We start from the raw sequence: 26,543 nt of genomic DNA, 5'->3' as shown, positions 1-26,543 counted from the left end.
ACTGTAAAAGGATGTGCCTGGAAAGGCAATGGTGCTTCTCTCCACTAACTCTTCTGTGCTTGGATACTTGAAGAGTTGTGGCTGCTGCAGCACATTATTCCATTCACTCTTTCTCTGTGTGCCTGCATACTTCCTCATGCCCAATTCATGGTATTTTCTTGATACCTCCCTTTTTTTCGGAGGTTGTTGATATGCCTTACCCCACCCCCATGTGTATATATATACATTTTTTTTTTTTCCCCTCTGGAGAAGGGATGGAGGGTGTGGAAGATAGAGGAGTTAAGAAAATAGCAGGACAAATCAGTTTGAAATTACTCTGGCTTAACTCTATGTGTACTTTAAAAACAACCTTAAAGTTTATTCAGACTCTACCACACTAGCAATAATAACTAGGAATTAACATCTAGAGATTGATAATTGGCTGGAGGTTACTGATCGAAGTTATACTTCCTTCCAAACGGTTCTTAATTCCTAAGCAATGTTCTATGCTAACAGCCTTTTTCTTTTTTTTCTTTTTTTCAGTTGGTTTTAACAAGTGGTTGTATGTTTACTACAAACAAGGCTTTTGTGGTTTTTGGAGTGTCTATATATGCGTACATATGAATGTGTATATATTTGTGTATGTATGTTCACACATGTGTATATAGTTGTAAATGTTTATACACACACATATACTTTATATAGATCTTATTTACCTACATAAAAAGTTTATCTTACCAGCAAATGAGAACTTGTGACACTTGCTGTACTTCAGTAGGACATACACAGATTATGCAAAATGCTTTGAACACTTAGGTATCTGGTAAATGACAAGAACATTCAGTCAAAATGGGCTCAGTCATTTTAAGTTTTGTTGTTCTGGGTAGAGGTTTGGTCTACTAGTGAAATTCAGAGCTGTGAAGAAAAGGGAATTGGTGTTTGGATCTGTTACGCTTAGGGTTCCATTTCTGGTTTTGGGATGTAGCTGGTGTCCTTTTAGGAGCAACACATGCGATGAGCAGTTTGACGTGTGCCCAAGAGGGAAGGGGGAGAATCCCCTTTCTGCTTCTGAGCACAAAGGAATGCTTTGTTTGCTCCCAGCATCTGGACAGTCAGTGATCTCCTTTCAGAGTGCTTATTTCTATCCAGTTTTATTATCTAAATCAGCTTTATTAAACAGTGAGGCAGAGAAGGTAATGACTTAGGTCAGTGTAATCCATGAAAGTGCTGGCTTTAGTTATGAATAGGGTATTTCTGGATGCTGAGGGAGGAGTGAAGCTATCTTTATCAATGAATCAGGTCTCTATCCTCAGGATGTTACAGATTTAAATACCTGAAAAAATACATGGTTTGTTTCAGAGAGCTTTGTCCGATGTGTATTTAGCTAATTATCTCTTGAGGCTTTAGTCTTTGTTTCCTTTGAATCTCATAAATATAGCAACACTTTGTAAAGTATTCTTCCTTTAATTATGTATGGAGTTTGTACACCATATTTCTGTGTTGCTTATGAGTTTGAATGGGATGCTGCTGAAAGACTTGGTCTTGGTGTTGCTATCCAGGCTAAACTCAGATCTGACTTCAGTGGTTTCTTTCCAGCAAAGACAGTACTGTTGTGTTACACACGAGCAGCAAACTCTGATTTTTCATGTATGTGGAAAGGGAAAAAGCTCAATGGCAGCATTTACTGTTATCTGCGCCTTTAATAAAGACTTTGTATATTGGTGACACTCCTGATTTGATTTTGCATGAGCCAGTAGCAAAATCATGGAAACTGACATGGAATTAAATGTATTTTTGCTTTGTATTTCATCTTGTCTGCCAGAAATCTAGACTTAAGCATCAATAAAGAAGATGAGAACCTTGTCTGTAATATCAGGGCTTCCTGACAGACTTACTGTTTTATTCTTTACGTTTTGTGATTGTCTCGGGTTTTTTCTTTTTTTGTTTCACCATTTTGCAGGAGATGTTGAAATACCTTATAGAAGAAACAGTATGCATGCATATTTTTGGACCACCTGGTAGCCTTTGCAAAGTCAGAGTTAATCATGCTGATTTAAAATATGGATTCTACTAAATATTCAGTTTTGGTTTGTAAAATCGCTTAATGAATTTAAACATCCCCCATGCTGTCACAGAAGAAAATCTTTTTCCTTATGGATTAAAAGCCATTTTCTATTTGCTTTAAGGTTGATAGCATTTGTAAGTAGCATGTGGTTACTGGTCACTATCAGTGCTAATAGAGCAGTCTTTTTGTGTGAACACTAATAAAATTTTAGGATAAAGAATCTTGATCCTGTGAAGCACTATGAACAAAGTTCCTAACTTACACATGGGGAAGATAAGCGAGCATAGCACCAACAAGACTGCATAAGAAAATGGGTCAGTAAGCCTTTTTTTTTTTTCCCCGCCTTGAGCAGTGACTGGAGCATGAGAGTTTTTCATTCAGCAATTGATGCACTTCAGTCTGAAATGGTCATGGTCATGTATTTGCTGACCTCACATCTTGGTAGTTGTATCTTTCCTGTTGGGTCAGGCTGTAGAATATCTTTCTCTTGGTAGAAGCATCAAGAAATGGGCATGGCTTTCAGCTTCTGTGGTCTAAGGTTAGGCCCTAGTTAATCTTCCAGCTAAACCTCTGTGGTATTCTGCGGTTTACTGTTCTTGGAGATGGAATAAATAAAGTTTTCCTGAAGTTAAAATACAACTTAGCTCACAGTAACCCAAAGGATAGACATTGCATGGTAGTAAAACAAATTTCAGAGTAAAGGAGGAGGTGTATATAAATGGAAAATCTACTAAAACCAGCCTGTGTCATATTCTAGCTGTTATGCTGTTGCATTATAGTTACATTGCTGCTTATCTGGTTACTTTTTAAGTTAAGCGCTGCTTTCTGAATCTGAACTTGCTAGTATGATACATCCTTCTCTTAGGTCATCAGGAATTTAAAAGAAATCAAGTGCTTACCTCTTGAAAGTAATGTTTTCAACACAGTGTAAACTGTATTTCACAATCAGAAATTAAAGTGTGAATAGTCATGGTCGTTGGTGAGTTTGAACTCACCCTGCATTTCTTACATCTCTGCTGATATGACTAAGATTCACAGGTTACATTGGGAACAATTTGATCTTACTATATGTGTTGTTTAGATGGTAACACTTCTGGTGCATGTGAAGTTGTAAAGGTAGTTATCAAGATAATCAGTCAATGAAGTTTAGCCAGGCATCATGCTGATGGAATGCACAAATCTGATAACATTGCTGTCATTAAGTAATCTTTCAGGAATGGCTAAAAACCAAATGTGTTTCTTTTTAGGATTTTTTTTGTTTTGAAGTATGTAAATACTTTTATATGTACAGACCTGAGTTTGGCCAGATCTTTAGTAGAAACCTGATCTGAGGAAGTGGAGGGGAGAGTCCACCCACTCTTTAATTCATATATCCTATTTCCTTTTGTTTTAGTGTGCAAGTATGCCTGCCACAGGAAATGTGAAGAAAAGGTAAGCATATTTATTTGCATCTCTTCTTGGTGTTGATCCATGTGTGTTTGAAGTTGAGACTACAAAAGCTGTATCAACTAATTAAGAATAAGATGATTATTAAATCAGATGCCTAGCTGTCAAAAAAGAATATTTTATTTTCTGGGGTGTTATTCTTGCCATTAATAAAAAACAGGTCCCTATGTAGTCAAAACATCTGCAGCAGTGGTTGAATTTTTCATTTCTCTCACAGGAAGACATGTTTCATGTTGAAAACGGCAAGTTAAGTGGGTGAAATACAAACCACACAGTTCTACCAGAAAAGAAGAAATGTATCTGAATTAATAAGGTGTATATATGTATACACACCCCCCTATATATACATACACACACACTGTGTGTGTATATATATACACACATACATAAAATTTTTACAGTAACTGAAGTTTAAAGGAAAACTTTTGGTATTGGATTATAAAAAGTATAAGCATATTATTAATTTATTTTCAGTGTCTACTGTAGATAGTTTCCACCCAGTTTATTTTCATTACTAGATTTTCGTTAGTTTTTAAAATCTCTGAGTCCCTTTCACACAAGATGAGATCAGTACTTACATGGTCTCAGATGACTTAAAACTTCCTCATCCGTAGATTTGTGTAAATCAAAGATATTTACAGACTGTTGCAGCCCAAATCTTAGCAGTCTTGGAGGGCTTGGCTTTACTTTGCCAGAACCACCCTCATAGGATAATATTCCCTGCTTTTAACGAAACCTTTTGATTAGCACTTGCTATCTGTGAAGACAGCATTTTTCTAGTTAGAGCACTGAGCTTCTGGAAACATCAGATCTAGCCCAACTACTTGTGTTGACTTGATGTTTGGCCTTGTGCAGGGATTTGCTGGTTACAGTGCTTCCAAGAAGTGCAACTAAATTCGAGAGAAGCCTCTACTTCGTGGAGGACTTGGATATTTGTCAGGCCATTTGGGGAAATTCTACTAAATACAAGTGTCAGTTGACTGAGCATCTCCCACTTTGAGTGAAAATGGTACTTGTGCATTTGAAAATCACTCTTACGTGGTATGCTAAATAGATGCAGAATTTTGTTTTATCATGAAATAAGATGCTAAAGTGCACGCAGTGGTAAAGTTTGCAAGTACGGTATTATGTTTTGAAGGTTTTCATCAACTATTTGCATTCAATAATGATTAGTAACAATACTATATAGTAGTGATAGTCTAGGAGTAGAAGGGAAACACTTTTGTAGAAAGAAGTACTTTTTTATTAGACCAGATGTAGTTGATCCCTCTTAGCACAGTAGCTTTGGTTTGCCAAATAACACTTAAAGCATAGAACTCTACCAGCTTCCATGGGGAAGAATCTGGTTTGTTGATAAAGTTGGCAGCTTGAAGATTTGCTTGGGTAGGTGGTAAGTAGATCTAGAGTTTCCAGAAGTGATGGTAAGTAAATGATGCTGGAGACTGTGGTAAGAAAGTCTTTAAACTTGTTTTGGAGGCAAAGAATTTCATACGTATGATGTATGTTAAAAACGGGAAACTATATTTCAACTAGTATTTATGCTCTCAGGCACTTGGATGTTGAGTGTTGAAAAGACTAATATATGGAGTGCCAAAAGTATATAATAGTGTAACTATCATCGAGATACTGGTATATTTTATGGTTTTTAAATAATTGAAAAGAAATTGCTAGTGTGTATTACAGAAGATAGAAAAATAAGGTATGGGAACAAGACCAAATTCACTAATAAATTATTTCTTACAAGAGGCTTTTTTCTGATTTTCAGAGAAGTAGTAAGCCAACAAGTAGCTTAAATTCAGAATTTTTCTGTGAGTCTTTCATTTTCTGACTAGTATGAGGCTCACAGCAATGTCATATATAATGTTGTTACATCTTTCATCCTGATTCAGATCTGAATTTTGCCTTTATTGCTTCAAATGGCATCTATATTTTCATTTGGTTATCAGTTTAAGGCAGGAGTGATTCTGATGGTTTATAAGCTGGACTGAGAATATACTAAGACCATCTAACGATGTTGCAGGCAACCTTGAGAATACATGTAGCCATAATCATATGCAGTGATTCAGATCCATGTGTGTGGAGTTTCACGGGCTCCAGCAGATCTGCAAGTATCACTTCTCTTCAGAATATATTTTACCTTCAAGACAAGTATTACTCCCTGCATTTTCTATAAAACTACCCTGTCCACAGCTTATGGGGAGTAACTGGTTTTTGCGTTAGTTAAACTAAGACAAAATGTGTAAGCAGTTAGTCAACTGACAGTCCTATGGAAGGGGGGGTGAATGGGAACGTTGCACTTAGAAGATCCAGTACTCATTTTGGAGAAGAATAATGCATCAGCATGGGAGAGCATTACTCGAAAGACTACTGGGGTCATGAGTGTTCATTAAAGCCTTATTATGTGCAAGTCTAGCCATAAAGCCCCATAACAAAACAGATAATATCATAAATGTATTGAGGTAAAAACAGCAGCTCAGGCCTTACACTGGCAACCCTACTATGCAGGTTTTCAAGAGATTGTCAGGACACTACCACTATATTATGCTTGCAAATTATAAACAAAAATTTCTTGTTACTATATATATCATCCATGAAAATAAAGTGGACTCTGGTTCAGGATGGCAGCTGCTGTCCTGTAGGATGAACCCTGAATCAGTTCTGTGAGGGTTTTCAAGTTGCCCCTGACGTAACAGTGAGTACAAAATAAAAAATCCAAGCAAGCATTGCAGTAAAATTTCAAAACCTAAGGCACAACTGGAAGAAAATCTGAAGTTACAAAACCAAAAGAAAAGGAGGAGATATTAACTGGCACCATTTTAGTCTGTTGCATTTGGTGCCATTATATCAGTTGCAGAAAGATTATAACATCTGAAATTGTGTAGCGTAAATCCACTAGATGGTGCAGATGGATACTAGTGTGAAAATTGGATGAGCTGTAAAAGAAAGTTATTGAAAAACCCTACAAAAATAGTGCCAAAAGCTCAAACTCTGCTATCTTGGAATTGTCTGTGGAAAGAAAAACAAATAAAAAAAATGAACATAGTGAATGTCTGAATATAGAAGCATCATAAAATCATGGAATGGTTTGGGTTGGAGGGGACCTTAAAGATCATCTAGGTCAAGCCCCCCTGCCATGGGCATAGACACTTTCCACTAGATCGTGGTGCTCAAAGCCCTGTCCAACCTGGCCTTGGAACACTTCCAAGGGAGGGGTCAGCCACCACTTCTCTGGGCAGCCTGTTTCAGTGCCTCACCACCCATACCGTAAAGAATTTCTTCCTTAAATCTAATCTAAATCTACCCTCTTTGGGTTTAAAACCATTAGCTTTTGTTCTGTTGTAAGCTACACTACATGATAAAGATTCCCTCACCATCTTTCCTGCAGGCCCCCTGTAAGTACTGGAAGGCCACTAGAAAGTCTCCCCAGAGCCTTCTCTTCTTCAGGCGGAACAACCTCAACTCTCTCAGCCTGTCTTCATCAGGGACGTGCTCCAGCTCCCTGATCATCTTTGTGGCCTCCTCTGGACCCGCTTGAGCAGGTCAATGTCACTCTTATGCTGGATGCAGTAATCTAGGTGGGGTCTTTGAGAGCTGAGTAGAGGGGGAGAATCAACTCCCTTGACCTGCTGGTCACACTTCTCTTGATGCAACCCAGGACACGGTTGGCTTTCTGGGCTGTGAGCACACGTTGCTGGCTTATACTTGGTTTTCCATCCACTAGTCCTTCTCTGTAGGGCTGCGCTCAATCCACTCACCACCCAGCTTGTTTTTGTGCTTGGGATTGCCCTGACCCATGTGTAGGATCTTGTACCTGGCCTTTTTGAATTTCTTGAGGTTCGCACGGGCCCACCTCTTGAGCCTGTCCAGGTTCCTCTCGATGGCATTTCCCACCAGCGCGTTGACTGCACCACACAGCTTGGTGTCATTGGCAAACTTGCTGAGGGTGCACTTAATCACACTGTCTGTGTCACCAACAGAGGTGTTAAACAGCTCTGATCCTAACACCAAACCCTGAGGAACGCTATTCGTCACAGCTTTTCACTTGGATGCTGAACAGTTGACCACAACTCTTTGAGTGAGACGATCCAGCCAATTCCTTATCCACTGAGTGGTTCATCCATCACACCCATGTCTCTCCAATTTAGAGACAAGGATGTCGTGCGGGACAGTGACAAAAGCTTTGCACAAGTCCAAGTAGATGATGTCAGTTGCTCTTCCCTTATCTGCCAACACTGTAACCATGCTGTAGAAGGCCAATAGATTCATTGGACAGGATTTGTCCTTAGTGAAGCCATGTTGTCTATCACCAATCACCTTGTTATTTTCTATGTGCCCTAACATAGTTTCCAGGAGGATCCACTTCATGATCTTACTGGGCACAGAGGTGAGACTCACTGGCCTGTAGTTTCCTGGGTCCTCTTTATTTCCCTTTTTTAAAATGGGGGTTATGTTACCCCTTTTCCAGTCAGCAGGAACTTCACCAGACTGCCATGACTTCTCAATATGATGGATAGTGGCTTAGCCATTCCATCCACCAGTTCCCTCAGGACCCGCAGATGCATCTCATCAGGTCCCATGGACTTATTTGCCTTCAGGTTCCTTAGATGATCCTCTGCAGTGGGTGGTTCTTCATTTTCCCAGTTTCTGCCTTTGTCTTCTGTATCTTGGACAGTGTGGCTGGAGCACTTGCTGGTGAAGACTGAGGGGAAAAAAGTCATTGAGTAGCTCAGCCTTCTCCGTATCCTGGATGACCAAGTCTCCCTTTTCCTTCCAGAGAGGGCTCACATTTTCCCTCATCTTCCTTATATCACTGACATACCTGTAAAAGCTTTTCTTGTTGCCTGTGATGTCCCTGACCAGATTTAATTCTATCAGGGCTTTAGCCTTTCTAACCTGATCCCTGACTACCCAGGCTACCTGTCCTTGTTTCTACCCTCTGTAGACTTCTTTAAAGTGCTTGATATTGTCCAGGAGGTCCTTGTTCATCCATGCAGGCCTTCTGGCATTTTTGCCTGACTACTTCTTTGTTGGAATTCATTGCTCCTGAGCTTGAATATCAACTAGCTTTCTTGAGCCCCTCTTCCCTCCAGGGCTTCATTCCATGTTAGTCTGCCAAGCAGATCCCTGAAGAGGCCGAAGTCTGCTCTCCTGAAGTCCAGGGTAGCAAGGTTGCTGTGCACCCTCCTCGCTGCCCTAAGGATCTTGAACTCCACCATTTCATGGTCACTGCAGCTAAAGCTGTCCTTGAGCTTCACACTCCCCACCAGCTCTTCCTTGTTGGTGAGACAAGGTCCAACATAGCACCTCTCCTCGTTGGCTCCTCTATCACTGGGAGGATACCCTAAGAGACATATCCATCTTTGTCAGATTACTGTTTGTGATTTAGCCCTGAAGGGGACAGCGGGTACATGGCTACAGGGATGGATTAATGGAAATTAAGGAATCACAAATGCAGAACAGATGTCAGGAAGCAGTATTTCATGCAGAGAACAATGAAAATGTAAACAAGTCTCTCGGGCAAGTTTGTTCAGATGAAAAGCAGTGAGGTTGCTCGGGACTGAAGAGATCTAATTGTGTCCTAGGAGATAGAGCTTTGACTGGGCTGTGCCGTAAAGGGGCTATTCAATCAGTGTGCTCCTGAAGATGTCCCTCAACTCTTGTAGCCTGCACAAACTCTCATAACCTATTTGTGAAACTGATTGCTGCATCCCTGCCAGTGCAGTGTCTGAGATCTTGGTGTGCACCGGAGTCTGTAGAAGCATTTGATTTCAGGACAGCTCTTTTAACTGCATACTGCTTGATGGGCCTCTTCTTCATCCATCAGTGTGGTGTGCGTTGGCAGTGCTGAGCTAGGACAGCCCTGTTGCTCTCTGCCTCAGAAACTTGATACATGTTGATAGAAAGATAGATGGTTGTACCTGTAATGTCACTTTTCTTAGTATTCTGGCTGTAGATAATCACAGTGAGTTGTTGTGCTACTGATATGTATGCATGCTCATCAAGGAGGCCTGATGAACCATAGTTTTCTGCATGTTGATAGAAAAGAGAGCCTAAAAATGCTGCCCTGAAAAGTACTGGCATGGAATTGCTGGACCATAGCGTTGCCTCTTCCGATCATGGAAAGCCCTCATAAACTTGTCACTGACATTGCATAGATTAAGGTATTGTAATATATTTGGTTTTGCAGCAGGCTTATTTAGAACTAAAGCCAGCCTTTCAAACTGTTATGTTATACCAGAATATAATACTATTTCAATTTATTATAATGGGGGAGGGGAGGGTGTGAGGGTGGTGGTGGTGCAGGTGCAGCTTTAGGAATCTGTGCTTTTTTTTCTTTAAAGTGATGGGGGCAGAAAACCACTCTAGAGGAAAGTGTTTGCTATTCCTGTATGTACTGTATTTTAAAACTCTTTCTAAAAGAGTTTTTGTTTTTGTTTTCACTCGGAAAAACATCATAGGAATGAATTCTGAAAAAATTTTGTTTTGCTGTACAAATCCCAGTTCATTTAGGTAATTACTATCTTGTATGGCCTCAGTCCGTGCTTGCTTAGCTTGGAGATGTTTATGTATGGCTATTTGTTCAGATGTACGTATCTAATTAGCGTTCTCTGCGGTTTCTGAAGCTACAGCATGTCTAATGCCCCAGAGCTTTGCTCTGGATTTTGCTCTGGGAACTTGAGTCCCCTTTGTTTTGTAGCTTTGTCTCAGGGCATGTGTCTGTGCTTATGATGTAGGAATACTTGTTTGTCCCACCACAAGGCTTTTACTTAGCTCTCTGTCCTGGGATACCATTTTTTCTATCTTTTATTCTGTCAGTTAGGTATGTGATATAGAGCTGGGGCATTGAAAGGCATCATCTCATGACTCCAGCCTAACATCATTCTTTGAAGTCTAGGAATTTGAAAACCAGTTTCCATCTCCTGTCCTGTGGAAAGATTGAAAGTGGAAGGGGGAACTTTTTGATCATATTTTCTTGACCTCTTTTTTCTATGCTAATTTTTCCCTCTTGAGAACTGATTTTATTAAGATTGTAAGCAAATGCTTAATTTCTCTTACAATCAGTAAACTGAAGTATTTGCTGTTTTGCTGAATCAGATGTGATCCAGCTTTTATGCCTTTGCCTAGAGAACATTGCATGTGTCCTTAATTCAACACAAAATATATTTTTGCTATGCTTAAGCCAAAACAACATTTTATCTACATACAGTTTGATGCTCTGCTAGTCTGAAATGATGTTTCAAAGAAACCAGTAACCTACCTATGCAGATGGCTCTATGGCTTTTTCCAGTTCCGGTAAGATAATTATATATGGGTTTGGTTTGGCACACTTCCTTCTTCACCTTTCAAGAAGCTTAGACATCTCAGTGGAGTGCAGATTTAATCAAAGCTTCAGAATTTTGTATTAGTGGTCTAAAATCCTTGTTTAGACTAGTTTCTTGAGCTGTAGTGTGACATTTGAATGCTGGTAAAACTCAACCGAACAATTTATTACTTTCAAATACTGTAGTTTATTTTTTGTAGGTAAATAACAGATTTATAATATGATTTTAGCATTTTATCATTTATAAAGCCACCAAAATTATTTTATTCATAAAAGGTATAAACTCTGATGTGACACATTGTGCTGCTACTTATCTCAAAGGCCATGTTTTTTTCTGATTCCTTTCTTCTAGGCATATGTATCTGAGAAAACGTAATTCTTCCCTTGACCTTGCTTTTCCTTTTTCTTTAACCTGTTTAAGCTGTTGCTGATTTGAAGAGGATTGAAAGAAGCCTTCCAACTGTCCCAAATCCATAGTACCCTGTGGTACCATAATCTTTCTTAGTCTCTTTAACTAAGAAATATGAACATGATTAGAGAAAAACAAATAGAAATAAACAAAAATTTAACTTGAATTACTGTAAAAAACATGACTAGCAGCATTATAGAAGGGAGAGTGACAGTAATCATAGCAATAAAAATTGGCAAGGAGTGATAGCTGGTTTTGTCCTGGGTGGCATGTTCAACTTGTATGGTGAAAATGAAGGACTTCCTACCTACCTATCTTTATGTATCTGTATATATATCTGTATGTATAGCGAGACTAATATTGAACAGATATTTTCACTTTGGAGATTTAAAGCACTAGCTGTATCGTCTCTCAAAAGGCTCTATGAATTTTTGTCACTTGGGAACTTCTTGAACTGATTTGTGGATAAACCCTCTGCTTGGGGCAGCCTTGTTAAGGCTGTAAGGCTGGCCTCTGACTCTTGCAGTGGATGGGCATGAAGGCAGATACTTCTACCCTGTGAAGAGAGTAAGTGGCCCTTGGCAGTCCAGTGGGACAGATATTTATGAGAGAAATGTGTGGTGCACTGCTGTATGACAATTTCTCCCATGTGTTTTTGGAGCAAGAAGGAAAGATTCTTCTCTCTTTTGTGTAAGGTTGAGGAAAAGAGATGGCATATTTTTTTGTCATCCTTGCCAAGAGTTCCAAGGACTATTGCTTCATTTACCTTCCTGAAACTTAGTTTAGACTCCTGAAATGATGTCTGATGTAATAGTTCCCACCAAGTGGCTGACAAATACACATACTCATGTTCCCTCTCTCATATAGGTTTGTCTTTGTAACATACAAACATATGCAAACAAGGCAACTATGTGAAGTCTGATGTGATGCACTGTGATTAATTGGAACTGGGATGTCCCCTGAACTTCATCAGAAATTCACCATTCTCTGAATTTAACATTAGTGTACCTGGTCCATCTTTTAAACAGCTCATTTAACTTTTTAGAGTTAAGTTATGGACAGTGCATTCTTATTAGTCATATAATAACTAAAACTATTTCACTTGTGACTCTGGATTAGTTTCATGTTCTCCTACTGCTTGTGTAAATAATGTCCAAATGAAAAAAAACCCAACTACCCCCCCAACCCAAATATTGTACCTTTAGTCTTCTTTTATCTTAGGAATACTGACTCTAATTTTTGTTCTGCACATATTCCTCTCTGCTTCTGTTTTTAAAAACTTCTATGCCTCCTGTATCGGGAGTTCAGTTTAAATTGTAATCTCAAATCGCAAGGTTTTTTTATTTTTTTTAAGAAAGATCTGAAGGAAGACTTTCTGTTTAAAAGTTCTTTACTTCTAGCTCCCCTGTACTGCACTGAAGTTATGTGAGCAGAAGGATGGTGACTTCTCACTTGGTGTGCAGCACATGGTGTGTCCCGATTGCAGGACACTACTTACTGTTCATTGCTGGAGAGTAAAGTATGTGAAGGAGCACCTCTCTAGACTTCCAGTAGCGCTGTAAGAAAGAATTTTGGCTTATAGTCCCAGGCAAGGGGACTGAAAAAAAAGTTAACTGAGTTTAATGTGATGTACCCTGTTCTGTCTTCTTAGATTACTAGTTCTATTAGGAAACCAGGAAAGAGACTGATAGCAGGAGTGAGTAAGCAGTGGGCTGGACTCTCTAGAATGGTGGTGAGGCATTTTCTCTTCAAATAAAAAAAAAAAAAAAAAGTCGCTAGGGTTTCCAAGGTTATTGTGTTCCTGCTAATGTCTAATCTCATCTGCTGCTTTGATTACTGCACTGAAATTGGTATGAAGGTTGGCCCAGTATGTGTTCCCAGTGATACTTGGTCGGTTTGGAAAGGGAAGTAACTATATCTTGAATGTTACCATTTCTCAAACTATTGCCAATGTTCTCTCTTTTTGAGAGTGATAAATATTTCTTTCTTTTCTATCTGATTTGCATGTGGCATCAGCTTGCTACTGAGGGAATTCAGCATGTATATTCAAAAAGGTGGTAAGAATTCTTCCTTGAATGTTTAAAACAATACAAAATTGGAGCAGAAGCCAGATTTGCAAGATGTCGAAAAGTGTATTACTTTTTAAAGAGATGGCTGCTACTTCGGTAGTGTTGCTCTTGAACTTTCTAACCCTGTTTTGTACTCACTCAGTTGCATTTCAAGTACTACAGATAATTTGTCAAACTTTCTTAGAAAAATAAAGGCAGCTTTGGGGGAAGACATGCAAACAGAATACCACAAACTTTTCACCTGAATGTCCAGGCTTTGTCAATTGTTATGTTATTATTTTTAAGTGATTTTGAAGTAAAACTCTTCTGACTTTAAAAATAATTGAGCAATGTGGAAAAGATTTGCTTTGAGATCAGCAAAATACCATCAACTTTTACACTTTAGTTAATGTCACACTGTTGAAAATGTAGATTAAAACTATCATGACCAGCACTGGACCAAATGGTGACAACTTTGCTTCTCAAATGGGTTCACGTGAGGTTGGTTTTTTCTTTTTTTCTTTATTTCAGTATGGGTAATCCTTGACCATATCAGATTTTGGGCAGTGGGAATCAAGGACTTAAATGAAAACTTGTCATATTGTTTCCAGGAGACAACTGTGTGAATGCACCTCTGTGGTTGACATGTTTTTTGTGGGAATCCATAAATCCGAACACATCCAGTAAGGCTGAAGACTTAAAGGATTTTTTTCTTCATAGACTGTGTTTACCATGTTATATTACCATGCATGAAACCCTTTTAGTGCTGCCTGGCATTGAGCTAGAATACAAACATTTGCAGTTGAAGTCAAAGGGATTACTGTATCAGTTTTGTAACTGAGATTTGCAGTTCAAAGGGATCTTCAGATGTTTCCTGACTGTACCTAGAAGCAGTATTTTTCCGATCTCCTGTCTGCAAAATATTTTGCCCTCTGTTAGATAAAATATCACTGTAATGAACTGTGTAGTGAATAAACCTTCAGATTCAGCCAGAAGTGTAAGCTATTGAGGGACATGAGGACTTGAAATTGCTTTTTATGGGCATAAACCTTGGATTGTTTAAGTAGGAGAAGGGCTGTGCTGGAGCATTGTGTACTTGATAGTTAATTTGCTGGGGCTTCCCAAAAATGAGAAAGTATTTTTAAAGTATGCTAGTGGTTTTAGATAAGAACTCTCATTTAAACTTACTGTTTCAGATAGCTGGCTGTGTGTGCAAGACCCAGCTGGTTCATGTACAGCTTCAAGGTTTGTTTGTTTCCTTGCTGATTTTCTTTTAAAAATAAATCTAGCTGTTGGCAAGGAGAAAAGAGGGTAGGTTGATGTTAGTGAGGGAAGGAAACAAAACCAATTTTTGCTTTTCCTTTTTCACCACCAAAATATGGATAGGTTACACTTTAATGACAGATGTGAACTTTCAGCTGGAAAAGTCTAGGATGTTTTAAGAGAGTTGGGTTTTTTTGTTTTTTCCTCCCATACCCTGTCTTATTTTGGCTGATATTGGGAAGGACCTCTTTACTGGTCCAGTTATTTTTTTGGCTAGCTCTGATCCTTTCTGTATAGTTAAAGATCTCACACAGACTTGCCATGTAACCTTTTTTTTTTTAAAGAGAAGTAGAAAGGCATTTGTCAGCCTTTTAAAGTGGTGTCAAAGAACCTGGGAATGATACATTTTACATTGCTGCTCCTTGGAATGTTCCCTTAGATCACATTATATAGCTCATGACACATTTGTCTCTGGGAAATGGGAATCAAGAAGCTTATGAGAATATATCACTCTTTTGTGAGTTACTGTTATAAAAAGTTGTTTACACTTACTGTACGTGATGCTCCTAGCTTTTATGCAAGAGGCATTGCTTTTGCGTCCACTGTTACAGCTAAAGACAATAGCAACATCTTGAAGGATAGTCTGGAACATCAACAGTGTCTCTAATCAGGTAGCAGGCAAATTGTCCCAATGATATATAGGATTTTGCACCATTACCTTGTCATACTATATTGCTTTTGCTGGGGGTTTTGATGAAGAGTGCATACTCCTAGAACTGGTTGAATTTCTTCTTGCAATATTGCATCTCAAGAAGTTGAGGCCATCCCAGCCTTAGATTGCAAGGAGTTGCCTTACTGACTTGTTGGAAGAATGGAGAAACTGAGTTATAGATGTCATAATAAATAACCACAATTTTGTGAAAACATAGAATGAAAAGAGTGAGTACTATGTGTTTTGAAGGTTATGAGCTCCATCTTGGAAGAAGTCCTGACTTTTGTATCAGCAACCTGAAATGTCTAAACTTTATTAGAACTTGGTTGTACTACTTCACAGATCACAGAATCATCTAGGTTGGAAAAGATCTTAAAGATCATCTAGTCTAACCATTAACGGACCGTTCCCAACTACACCATATCCCTCAGCACTGTGTCAACCCAACTCTTAAACACCTCCAGGGATGGGGACTCCACCACTGCCCTGGGCAGCCCATTCCAATGCCTAACAACCCGTTCTGTAAAGAAATACTTCATAATATCCAGTCTAAACCTTCCCTGGCACAACTTGAGGCCATTCCCACTTGTCCTGTCGCTTGTTACTTAGTTGAAGAGATTCATCCCCAGCTCTCTGCAACCTCTTTCAGGTAGTTGTAGAGAGTGATGAGGTCTCCCCTCAGCCTCCTCTTCTCCAGACTAAACAACCCCAGTTCCCTCAGCCGCTCCTTGTACGACATGTGCTCCAGACCCTTCACCAGCTTTGCTGCCCTTCTCTGGACACTCTCGAGTAATTCAATGTCCTTTTTGTAGTGAGGGGCCCAAAACTGAACACAGGAATCGAGGTGCAGCCTCACCAGTGCCAAGTACAGGGGTAAGATCACTTCCCTGTCCCTGCTGGCCACGCTATTTCTGATGCAAGCCAGGATGCCATTGGCCTTCTTGGCCACCTGGGCACACTGCTGGCTCATGTTCAGCTGGCTGTCAATCAACACCCCCAGGTCCCTCTCTGACTGGCAGCTCTCCAGCCACTCCTCCCCAAACCTGTAGTGCTGCTGGGGGTTGTTGTGGCCCAAGTGCAGCACCCGGCATTTCACCTTATTGAAACTCACACAGTTGGCCTTAGCCCATCGCTCCAGCCTGTCCAGATCTCTCTGCAGAGCCTCCCTACCCTTGAGCAGATCAACACTCCCACCCAACTTGGTGTCATCTGTAAATTTACTGAGGGTGCACTCAATCCCCTCATGTAGATCATCAGTAAGGATGTTAAACAGGAGTGGCCCCAAAACCGAGCCCTGGGGGACACCACTCGTGACCGGCCGCCAACTTCTGTATGATAATGCAGTATTTCATAGTATTTTACTAGTAATAATTTCTGAAAGGCTGTTTCTCTTGTCTTGTTATGTTTTGCTGAAGAAAACATGTAAAGTACCTCCCACAGTTAAAGCATAAGGAAGGAAATTCAGTCTTAGTGGAAACCATTTGTTTGGGAATGCTAATTTGCATGATAAATATATGTATTTAATAAGTCTGTTATAGGAAGAGCATTTGTACCTTTTTGTTGCATTATGTCTTTTCTGAGTAGCTGGAAAATTAAAGATATATTTGGAATGTACATGTTTAAGACTTTGTTTTAATCTATTTTGAGAGGAGGGAAATTTGTTAAAATGACTAGAAGGCTATGAAAGTCAGAAATACTGCAATAAAATTCAGGCTCTTCTCATGCCTTCATGTTGGCCTCCAATGAAATGTTCTCAGTCTCTAAAATGGGCAAACTAGGTCCTCATATGGACCCGTTCTTTACAATACATTTTGGTGGGATGTGAAAGGTTCCTCCTTAGTTTTCAACCCTTTGGGCTGCTTTGGCCTCCTTTGGCTTGCTGAGCAGTGTACTCCAGCAGTTCTTCCGAAGAATTTCTGTGAACTTCTTGCTGTGGCGGTCACTCTGCCTCTTTCACGTGACTTTTGCAGATCTTCCATCACATGCTGAAACTAGGCCTGTGCTAAATTGCTGAATGTATCTTTGGATTGCCTGATTTGAAGAGCTGTCTTTCCTTCTTGTGATTTAATACTTTTGTGCATTAAACTGGTTTTAGTGAGATGCAGAGTCATCCTGCAGATGGATGGTTTTAAACTCTAGGGAAATAAAAAACAAACACCACCCACGTGCCCCCCCCCCCATTACTTTACCAGCAACTCTGACATGTGACTTCTGCTTTCGTATTTTTCTGTGATGTTGAATAGAAAAGACTGGCATTGCTGCCTTCTGAAGCCCTCCTCCTCTACCACATTTCCCTCTTCTCTGTAATAAGTATTAGGAAAAAAAATCACCCCCCCTATTTTTAACTGAAGTTTATTGTTTAAATATTGCTTTCATGTTATCTATCTTTAATACTTTTGTTTCATGTACATTTATCTGTCCCAGATGTTAGAGGCACACTGAAAGTAGTGAAACCCTGTGGGTGAGCAGTGAGTTCTGCAGTTCGTTGTGACAAAGTTTCTGTCTCCTCCTAAAACTTTTGATACCGTTGACTCTGTGGTGCCATTTGTGACCACAGGAACTATAACGCCTGTAGCTCTTACCACCATTGCTCAGATGTTGGAAGCAGGCTGAAACCCTGAGAAATCACACCAACATATGTATGTTAAAGGTCCAAAATTCTGAGGTACAACAGAGCTGGTGCACAGCTTGTTTTCACTCAAGAAAATCTAACCTATGCTGGTAGTTTCTTCCTTTGTGAGAAGAAAATGTCCATGGAATTATGTCTCCATCGCTTGCTAGGGCCCTTCCTGTCTGCTAATGTTGCAAGATTTGTTTGACTTTGCGAATGAAACATGTTTTCTCATGGGGATTATACCAAAATAAATAGGCCTGGAATCCTGAAAGGGTAGCATAGTTCCCTCAGAAATGTGTACCTCATTAAGCTTGGAGAGGTCATATCTGTTACAAAGAAAGCAGAAGTCTCTCAAAGATGTATGCAATAGTTAAAATCAGGATTTCTTTTTTTTTTTTTTTAAACTGTTCTATAAACAGGAAAATTGAGACATTTTGAGCAAAGATACTACATTTTTGAACTCACTTAGCATGAAATAATTTTGACCTACTTTATAAACCTGTTGTTAAACAGATTAACTCAGGAGGGACAGTAGCTAGCACTCCACTTACAGTTCAGATTGGCAAACTAAACCACAGTGCAGAGGGATAGTGCAAAGTCCAGTAAAAATCTAATTTTAGGATCTTGGCTCCTGCTGTCTGGTTTAACCCCTGTTAGCTACACCCAAGTCCTGACTGAGTTTCTTGTCCTTTACTTCTGAATTCTTTTGGAGCAAATCCAGTGATCTGATAAAGGAAAGGACTTAAATCTCTGGTTACTGGTTTACAGATATCAGGAGAAACTCATCCATTTTTAATTTTAGGAATGCTATGTTTCATTTGCATTTTGAAGAAGTTGTATTTTATCTTTTTCCCAAATAACCTATGTACAAAATATCTTCTGTACGTGTTCTTCGGAGAGTTGGAGAACAACTTTCACGACGTAGGTCAGAATTATGACTTTGCAAGATCAAATATCACAGCATGGAAGAAAGCCAGACTTTGAGGTGGCAAAGATATGCGAACAATACATTTTTGTATCTTGGGATAACTGCATTCCTAGTTACTTGTGAAAGGTTTCTTTTCTTTCAGTGACTTTATTTGAAACAGCTTTGTTGCTTTGTCTTGGGAAGCGGGGATTTATATATATAAATACGCTAAATTTTGAAATCCCTCCTGAAGGTATGTAATTTTCCATTTCAAGTGCTAATTTCAGACTTTGTCTCATAAGGCATAATCCCAAGTAGACGGAAAGGAGTTGTGCATGGGTCAGGACTGTAGGGACATGGCTTAGATGTTACAGTACTCAGTTATGTGTGTTTTCCAAGAAACTCTTGGAGAGTTTCTCAAGCTTCAGCTGATCCTCTTTACACCTTGATGAGGTGGGTACATGTAGTGTTAATGTTATTTCAGCAAATAAAAAATACTGAAGCTGAGAAATTAATAAAATGATGCTAAAATATCACTGTTGGAATTTGGTTGAGCTCAGAGTGTTTGTTCTGACCTTCCCTGTAACAACTTTATCGTAGAACTAAGTGTGAGGAAAAAATGTAATGTGTTAAGAAGCTTTTCTGACATTATGTGGCTTCTGCTTGCTGTATGATAGCATTATATAAATAAATCTTTGAATTTCATTGATAATCATGAGCCAAACCTAGTAACAGTTTAACTGTAGTTGTCTTTGCAATTTATAATGCAACTTTTTTGTTTGTTTCTTCCAAACTTAACTTCAAAACTGCTTTATGCTAATGAAGTAGGAAGATTGTTTCCATAGTGCAAAAGAACTTGTTGTTCTGAAGTGAGAATGGAAATGGTGTATAGCTGCACTGAATCTCAGTGCTGTTTTTACTGTATCTATTCTCTTTTTTCGTTTTGGAACAGAATTATATCGTGTTTATTAAAATATTGTACTAACTGCAAAGTACTTGTTCAGTGTCTGCTGTTTGATAAGTCTTCCTTTAAGGCTGATGTTTTCAATGTGTCCAAAAAATGCTTAATTTGAAGAGAAAAATTCAGTGGGCTTCAGGCACACTTTAAAGCTGTTCTGTCTGGCATGAAGTGCTGAGGATACTTGATGGCTCCCAGGAGAAAAGTCTGAGTTAGGTACTAATAACACATAACTAGAAATGTTGGGTTTTTTTAAATATAAAAGTTGTGTATTACTATTGTAGCTTTTTATTCCCAAGTTAATATCCCAGCAATGTCCTTTTTTATTCTAGAATTTGGATTTACGTTTTTATTTTGTCATGTTTCAGGTTGTATCTTTGAGAGCACACGATTATTCGAAGATACACTGCACTTAATGCCCTTTAGTTTCTTTCTGTAGTGAGTAGGGGGATTTATGACTTAAGTGTCTTGGGGGGTGGGTTGGAGAAGGGGGTTGATAACTCACAGTCATGTCAAAAGAAGAAAACTAGGCAGAGAAGTTGCTTACATTTTCAAGACTTAACTCCAAAGCTCTAGATGTAAATAAATAGATAAACGTGTGTTTAAAAAAAAAAAGTGTCTGTGTGTGTATATGTATATAAAGATGCATATTAAATATTTCCATGAGCTTTCCATTTGAGCTCCTGACAGTCATTTATGCAACAGTCACAAGGTCTCCTAACATCACTGTAACTTTACATTATTTGGAGGATGTCAGTGGCTTAATTTTGCTGCTCTTTTCACCCTTTCTTGTCAGTTCTGTAACATGATTAGTAATGAACTAGAATGAATGGGTTTTTTAGCAGGTCATGTATATATCTGATGAAGATTTCTCCCCCTGTACATCCTTTGTGTTACAGATAACCTGTGGTAGGCATGCCAGCATTTCTTACTTGATAAAACAGTAACATGGAAGAAAGTGATTCATTGTAGAGAAATGCTTAACTTGCTTTTGCAAAAGCAATGTGATAGTGTTTGAGATTTGGACTTTGAAATGCACCTTTGGTAATAACTAGGTCGTTCTTTGAAGATGGTTCTTCTTCTGAAAGACCACCTACTGCCTGCAAAAAGAAAATAAAAAGGAAGGAAGATAAAAATGAAGGATGCATCTGGGAGTGGAAAAAAAGCACACAAATGTAAATACCGCATATCCCAGCAAATGACCTGTTGTGCAACAGTGGGGGGCACTGTTGTGTCTCTGTTACAGCAAGTGGGGACAGATTTTACTTCCTTAGTGCCAGCTATCCTGCCATTTGTTGACATTTTTTCTTGTTTGAGTTAACATTTATCTTGTGTTGGTCAGTTACTCATTAACTGATGTAACTGGTGTTACAGTCACATGAAGGAAAATTACCTGCAGATTCATTGGAGTCAGAATTCTTCATCAAAGTAATTATTTTAAATCTTTTTCTGTCAATACAGGACTTTTTCAAACTAAAGCTTGATTTGGGGAAGTATCACACCACGGAAGTGTTTCCGTATTAACTGTGTGTACAAGAACAGGTAGCTTATCTTTCAAATATTTGCTTGGTTGTTTGTGGGTAGACTAATTTGTTTATATGCATGTGTGTCTATGCGCCGGGCACTGAAGAGGTAACTTTTTGAAAATCAGGCAAGGCATTCCTATATTCTGGTATTGCTTTTTGATACACAAATGTGCAGAAGTACAGAAGCTAAATGCACCTTGGTTGTGTGGAACTATGAAATATTACACTATAATGCATATCCAGTATATTTCTTACAAGAATAAAGATACTATTGAAGGCACAAGCCAGGTGATTGCAAATGTCTTTTTTTAAGATTAGCTGTAGCTTCAGTTGGGAGATCAGAAAAGTCTTTCTGAAGTTTATTGGTTTGTTCATTTGGTACACCACATGTGCAGCTTTTTAAATCAGTGAATAAGACATAAAATCAGTGAATAAAACATATTCTATTTTCTGTCTCTGAATTGATACTGGGTTGAAGTTCTGCAGTCTTGCTTTCCAGCTTTATATTTTTTTCTCTAAATGCTTATTTTTTAGCACATCTCAGACTTTTGCAAACCAGGAAAAAAAGTTGGAGCTAGTCACATATCCTCAATTTAGGTTGTCTAGACCTCGTGATAGGCTCTGTTATCTGTGAACACGTCAGCTCTTTCACTTTTAACCTGTGTCTGGATTAACAGTAGAAGAATTTGCTGTAACTGCTCATGAGAACTGAAATTGGGATACATAGAGATCTGGATTATTTTGCTTCATCTGGGATGAAATATACTATTTGTGTATATGGAGTCAGATGAAAAAAAAGTCAGTGCACCTTGAGTGATTCAGTGTGTTGTACATTGAGTTTTGTAGCTCAAAAATGGTAGCAGTGCCAAAGCAAGTCTTTGGCTGTGTGATGCATTTTGAGTACTCTGCAGTTTAATGACAGTTCAAAATAGTGATAAGTGGCAGTGTACAAGGACAAAGGGATTGCTGTATACACCTGAAAGGGTATTATGTGAGTCTTTGGTAGTCCTAGAACAGTACTAGCTAATGCAGGTGTTGATCTTTGTAAAAAGAAAGTGCAAATGACACATGACCAGGAGAAGATGGAGTCTGTCTGTCAAGTCAGATTGCTATATATAGCCGTAATGAAGCTCAGAGAAGGAAAAAATCAAGCATTGCCCGTAATGTTAGCTCTCATCTTCTTAGAGCCCTGTGTCTGAGTAACCTGAACAAGATGCCACAGATCTGCCCAAAAAGATCCATAATTCTCTGCTTAAGTTCTTTTCCAGTGGATGTCCCCAGTGCTCTTCTGTCAGAATAAAGGGGATTTTTCTTAAGCAGTGAGTTAGCTGTAATTGTTGAGGACATTACAGCAGAGTTGTGTTTTGGTTTGCCAAAGGGAAAAGAGATGCTTGATTCCTCAAGGCTTTTTAACAGTAGAGGGAAGGGAGTGAGCAGAGGTGATATTTATGTGCTCCAGTGATGACAATTTTATTCCACAGTGGTTCCAATTATTATGTGAGCATGTAATATTAATTCATCTCTGCTTTTCCTCTGCTCTAACCAGCCAGCCTGCAAACCCCTTTGGGGTTTCTGTTAATTCTCTCTTTTTCTTCTTAGTATAGGCAATGAGAGAAAAGTAATTGTTAAATTTCAGTTTTTAAGTATTTTAACCTTAGATATTGCTAATAAGAATACTAGCAAAACCTGATTTTTAGTGTTCATAATAAGTACTAGGTAATTGCATAGTCAGGACAACTGGGGACAGGCTTTCCTCCATAGATGCAGTGTTTGTTGCTCGTGGTGGTGGTGTAGGGTGCACATGGCTTCTGTTCTTCCTGCAGTGGACTGCTCTGCCTGGTGGTTTGCCACTTCGGCTTGAAAGGAGAATTGGTGATTGTGATGGGAACGCTATCATGACAGCTTAGTTAACATCTTCCATCTTCCATGTTTTTAGTATGGGTGTTCAGTTGGATAGACTAGTGAATCATTAGTGGCAGTCATGAAATGAGTTGCAGAAATGCAGCTTATTAAGACCTTAGACTTGCAAGCCTCCTGAGGAGTCAGAGGGTCTAGCAGACAAACCTCAAGGGTTCGTATCTGTCCTGTTTTCTTTAGGGATATTGTGGAGATCATGAGGAGGCCGAGAGTTGAAAATAAATGTGCTATTTTTTTTTCTTTTAATAAGTACTTTGTGATTTAAGAAGTGTTGAGAATCAGAGATGCATCTTTTTCACAAGCAGTTATGGAGGCAAATGCCATCCCTTCCATGCTAGTGGTTAAAAGCTGTTCTTGACAGTTAAGACCAGAGTGGGTTGTCCTGGTGTAGTCAGGTCTGTCTCTTTTTGCCTGTGCTGCCTACAGAACTAATGTTTCTTTTTGTTTTTGAAGCCTGCTCTGTTGCATGGACTGCATCTTCTTTTTATTATTCTAAGGATTATAAATGATACATCAGGCACTTTCTGCCCAGTATCCCACTCTGTATATAGTGACTTGTGAGCTGGTAGGTCAGCTCACCGACAGTTCTGGAAAGAAAACTCCGCTTTTGTAGTCCAGGTATTGCCACAGTTTCTGGCTCTGCTCTGCTGGCCGAGAGGTGAGTCTGTCCTGGAGAGACGTAATTGTGAAGGTGAACGTGTTAAATGAAACAGTTTTCACTGGGGTTAACCTCAAGGTGCTTGTTAAAGTGAGTGTGTATGATGAGTATTACTGAAGCTCAGCTGAGTGGTGTAAATTGATGAACCACAGTCTTTCAACTGTATGTGTGAGGTCTGAGGGTGCCTGTTGTATGGGACTGTAGAAAGAAGCTAACACTTGCTTTTCCCTAGATCATCATGTAATCTGAGTTAGTCATGCTCTTCCTGGCTTTTTTTGTGTTTTTCTTTTTTTTTTTAATTCTCAAGTAAGTTTGTTCAGGGGTTTTTTTGGTGTGATATATACAGAACATGTTCTCCATAGGAAGTGTTTCAACTTGGAGCCAAGCCCCTGAAATTATATGAATCCACAGAATATCTGTTCTGCTTGCTCTGCTCAGCCCACACCCCATAAAAATATCCAAAACAAGGATAAGGTATTGGGAACTGCTGAAGATCTAGATTACTTGAAAAGCAGAATACTTATTTATTAACTAAAACTGAGATGATATTAGAAGAACGCTGCAAAGGATGGAGGAGGGGAGAAAGTCCTCCATGTTTCTCCGCATATGTGACCTGAGGGAAGGCATTGCTCTTCAACCTGTTTCACTGATGACAGTATGAGAGCAGGGCACTGAGTTAGCATAGAGCTAATGCTAATCTTCAGGGAGCTAAGAAAAGGTAATGCAGCCAAGAGCAGCTGTGGACACTCAGATTCTGCACCTGGTTTGGTTGGTGACCCTTTGACTCTGCCTGGATTTAACAGCATTTGAGGGAGCTCAATCAATGGGATTGGGTAATCTCCAAAGGAAGTATCTTTTTTCCTTATTTTATCATTATTTTTTTGTTCCAGGTGGTGACACCCTGCATTTTTCCAAGCAACTACGAACTGGTAAGTATTTTTGGTACTACTGACACCCATCAGGTTTTATTAGGTTATAGGTTAGGTTACTGCTGTGGCCTCCTATAATTTCTTGTTATTTCAGTACTGTGCTGTCACCTTTCCCCTGTGAGGGCTTGGCAAATCAAGAGTCTATTCCTGAAGCTTGTTACTGTGTCCTGTACTGTGCAGGAATCTGGTGGTTTTATTTGAGCATTTTGCAAGGCTAAGGATTATTAACTGGGTGAAATGTTTTCTGCTGTTTAGGATTCTTCTTAAACTGGACTGGATGCAGCAACCATGTGTAGTTGTCCATATTACATTATCTGCTTTTTGTGTGTTCTAAAGACAGGCATTAATTGTTTCAACATACCCATGTCTCATGTCAGTTTGAAAGTACAAATAGTGGATGATTTGTGTGGGGCTTGTTATTTTTTGTTGATGGCGGAAGAGAGGAAGTTAACCCATGCTTGCTCAGGGTAGGAAAATGATAAGCCTTTTCTGGCTTGCATGACTGAATTTGGTTATTTTAGCTCCAAGGGTAACATGAATGATGCCTGGAGGATGGGGTGTAACAGTTGAACCAGCACTGCCACCTGCTAGTGTCATTACTAGGACTAATCAGCCAGCAGCTGATGCCCATGTGTTAGCCAAGAACTCTGTATATTGTAGGTATGTGATGCAGCCACTGGCATTGAGGAATCCTACATCTCACTTCTGCCTTGCTATGTGAATTGCCAAGTCACTTTACATGTTTTTGTGTCTTGATTTCCCTGCTGGAAAAATACAGGTAATGATACCTACCTCATATGAACCACAGAAGTAAAAGGGTGCTATAGAAGTGTTGGTTCATGGTTTGCTTAATTATTATCCTTTAAAAGAAAGGCTGGAAACCTAAATCAGTTATTTGTGGTATTACAAGGAATGTGAATATTAACTTTCCTAATTTTGACCCAGTAATCTTATGAATTAACCTACGTCAGAGTCTGAGGATCCTGTATGACATTACTGCTAAAATTATAAATAGAAAAGAAACCCTTTCTTGTGTCTGCAGCTCACAGTATTAGATGTAACTGGCAACCGCGGTTGTGATTTCTTTTGTGTTGTCCACACAACCTGAATATTGATTCTGACATGGAAAATTTGTCATTGTGATTCAGCAACAATTGTAAGCATACGGCAATCTGTGGGTTATGTTACCAGTCTTTACCATTAATAATTTTGGTTGAACTTGGTTGATGTGAACTGCGAACATGGGGCAGTGCTGGTGATCTGGGCCCAAGTGACTCTGCAACCTGCTGACAGTTGAACAGTATGGATGTCAAAAGTGGACTTACCTGTTTCAGTTTACTAGCAGGGATGTAGTCAGAAGTATATTCGGTCCCTGAATAAAACGTTCACTAGTTTTAGGCAGAAGAAACGTTGGAATTCTATTTAAATTTCTTGCAGGGAAAGCTGTATGTGAAATATTTTCACTACATAGTGTGCAATGTGTTCTTATTACTGAGAGTGTGATTGAGCAATGTGTTTTGCTTTTGATGTGAAATGTGGTGACACTTTTAGGAGTCTGTCTTGTGCACAAATAAATTTTATCTGTTTAGGGAAGAGTTCTGTTGTTCTGAATGAGGATAATCTGTGACCATATTAGCTGTAAGCAATTTCTTTTACAAGTATTTTGAGGGTAAAATATTGAGAAGATCAAGAATAAGTAGTTGATATTTTCAGATAATAGGGAGGTCAGTACTCTATTCAAATTAAACAAAACTTTGTTGCGGATCAATTTGCTGCTGAACCATGGATTTA

The 26,543-nt window shown here is 39.1% G+C and overlaps 1 protein-coding gene across 5 annotated transcripts in view; it reads left to right on the top strand.

Moving 5' to 3' along the window:
- TNS3 (tensin 3) overlaps positions 1-26,543 on the top strand; it is a 241,567-nt gene that overhangs the window by 72,577 nt on the left and 142,447 nt on the right. For 4 of the 5 annotated variants that reach the window (XM_074830359.1, XM_074830348.1, XM_074830339.1 and 1 more), the window contains exons 4-5: positions 3,438-3,475; positions 24,714-24,752. In XM_074830359.1, the coding sequence (XP_074686460.1) occupies positions 3,438-3,475; positions 24,714-24,752 (77 nt within the window). The remainder of the gene's footprint in view (positions 1-3,437; positions 3,476-24,713; positions 24,753-26,543) is intronic. The other variant, XM_074830370.1, reaches the window with a different exon arrangement.

Source organism: Strix aluco, chromosome 1 (genome assembly GCF_031877795.1).
Source record: "Strix aluco isolate bStrAlu1 chromosome 1, bStrAlu1.hap1, whole genome shotgun sequence".
Lineage (NCBI taxonomy): Eukaryota > Metazoa > Chordata > Aves > Strigiformes > Strigidae > Strix > Strix aluco.
Note: the sequence above shows the minus strand (reverse complement) of the source record. Positions and strands in the feature narration are given on the sequence as shown.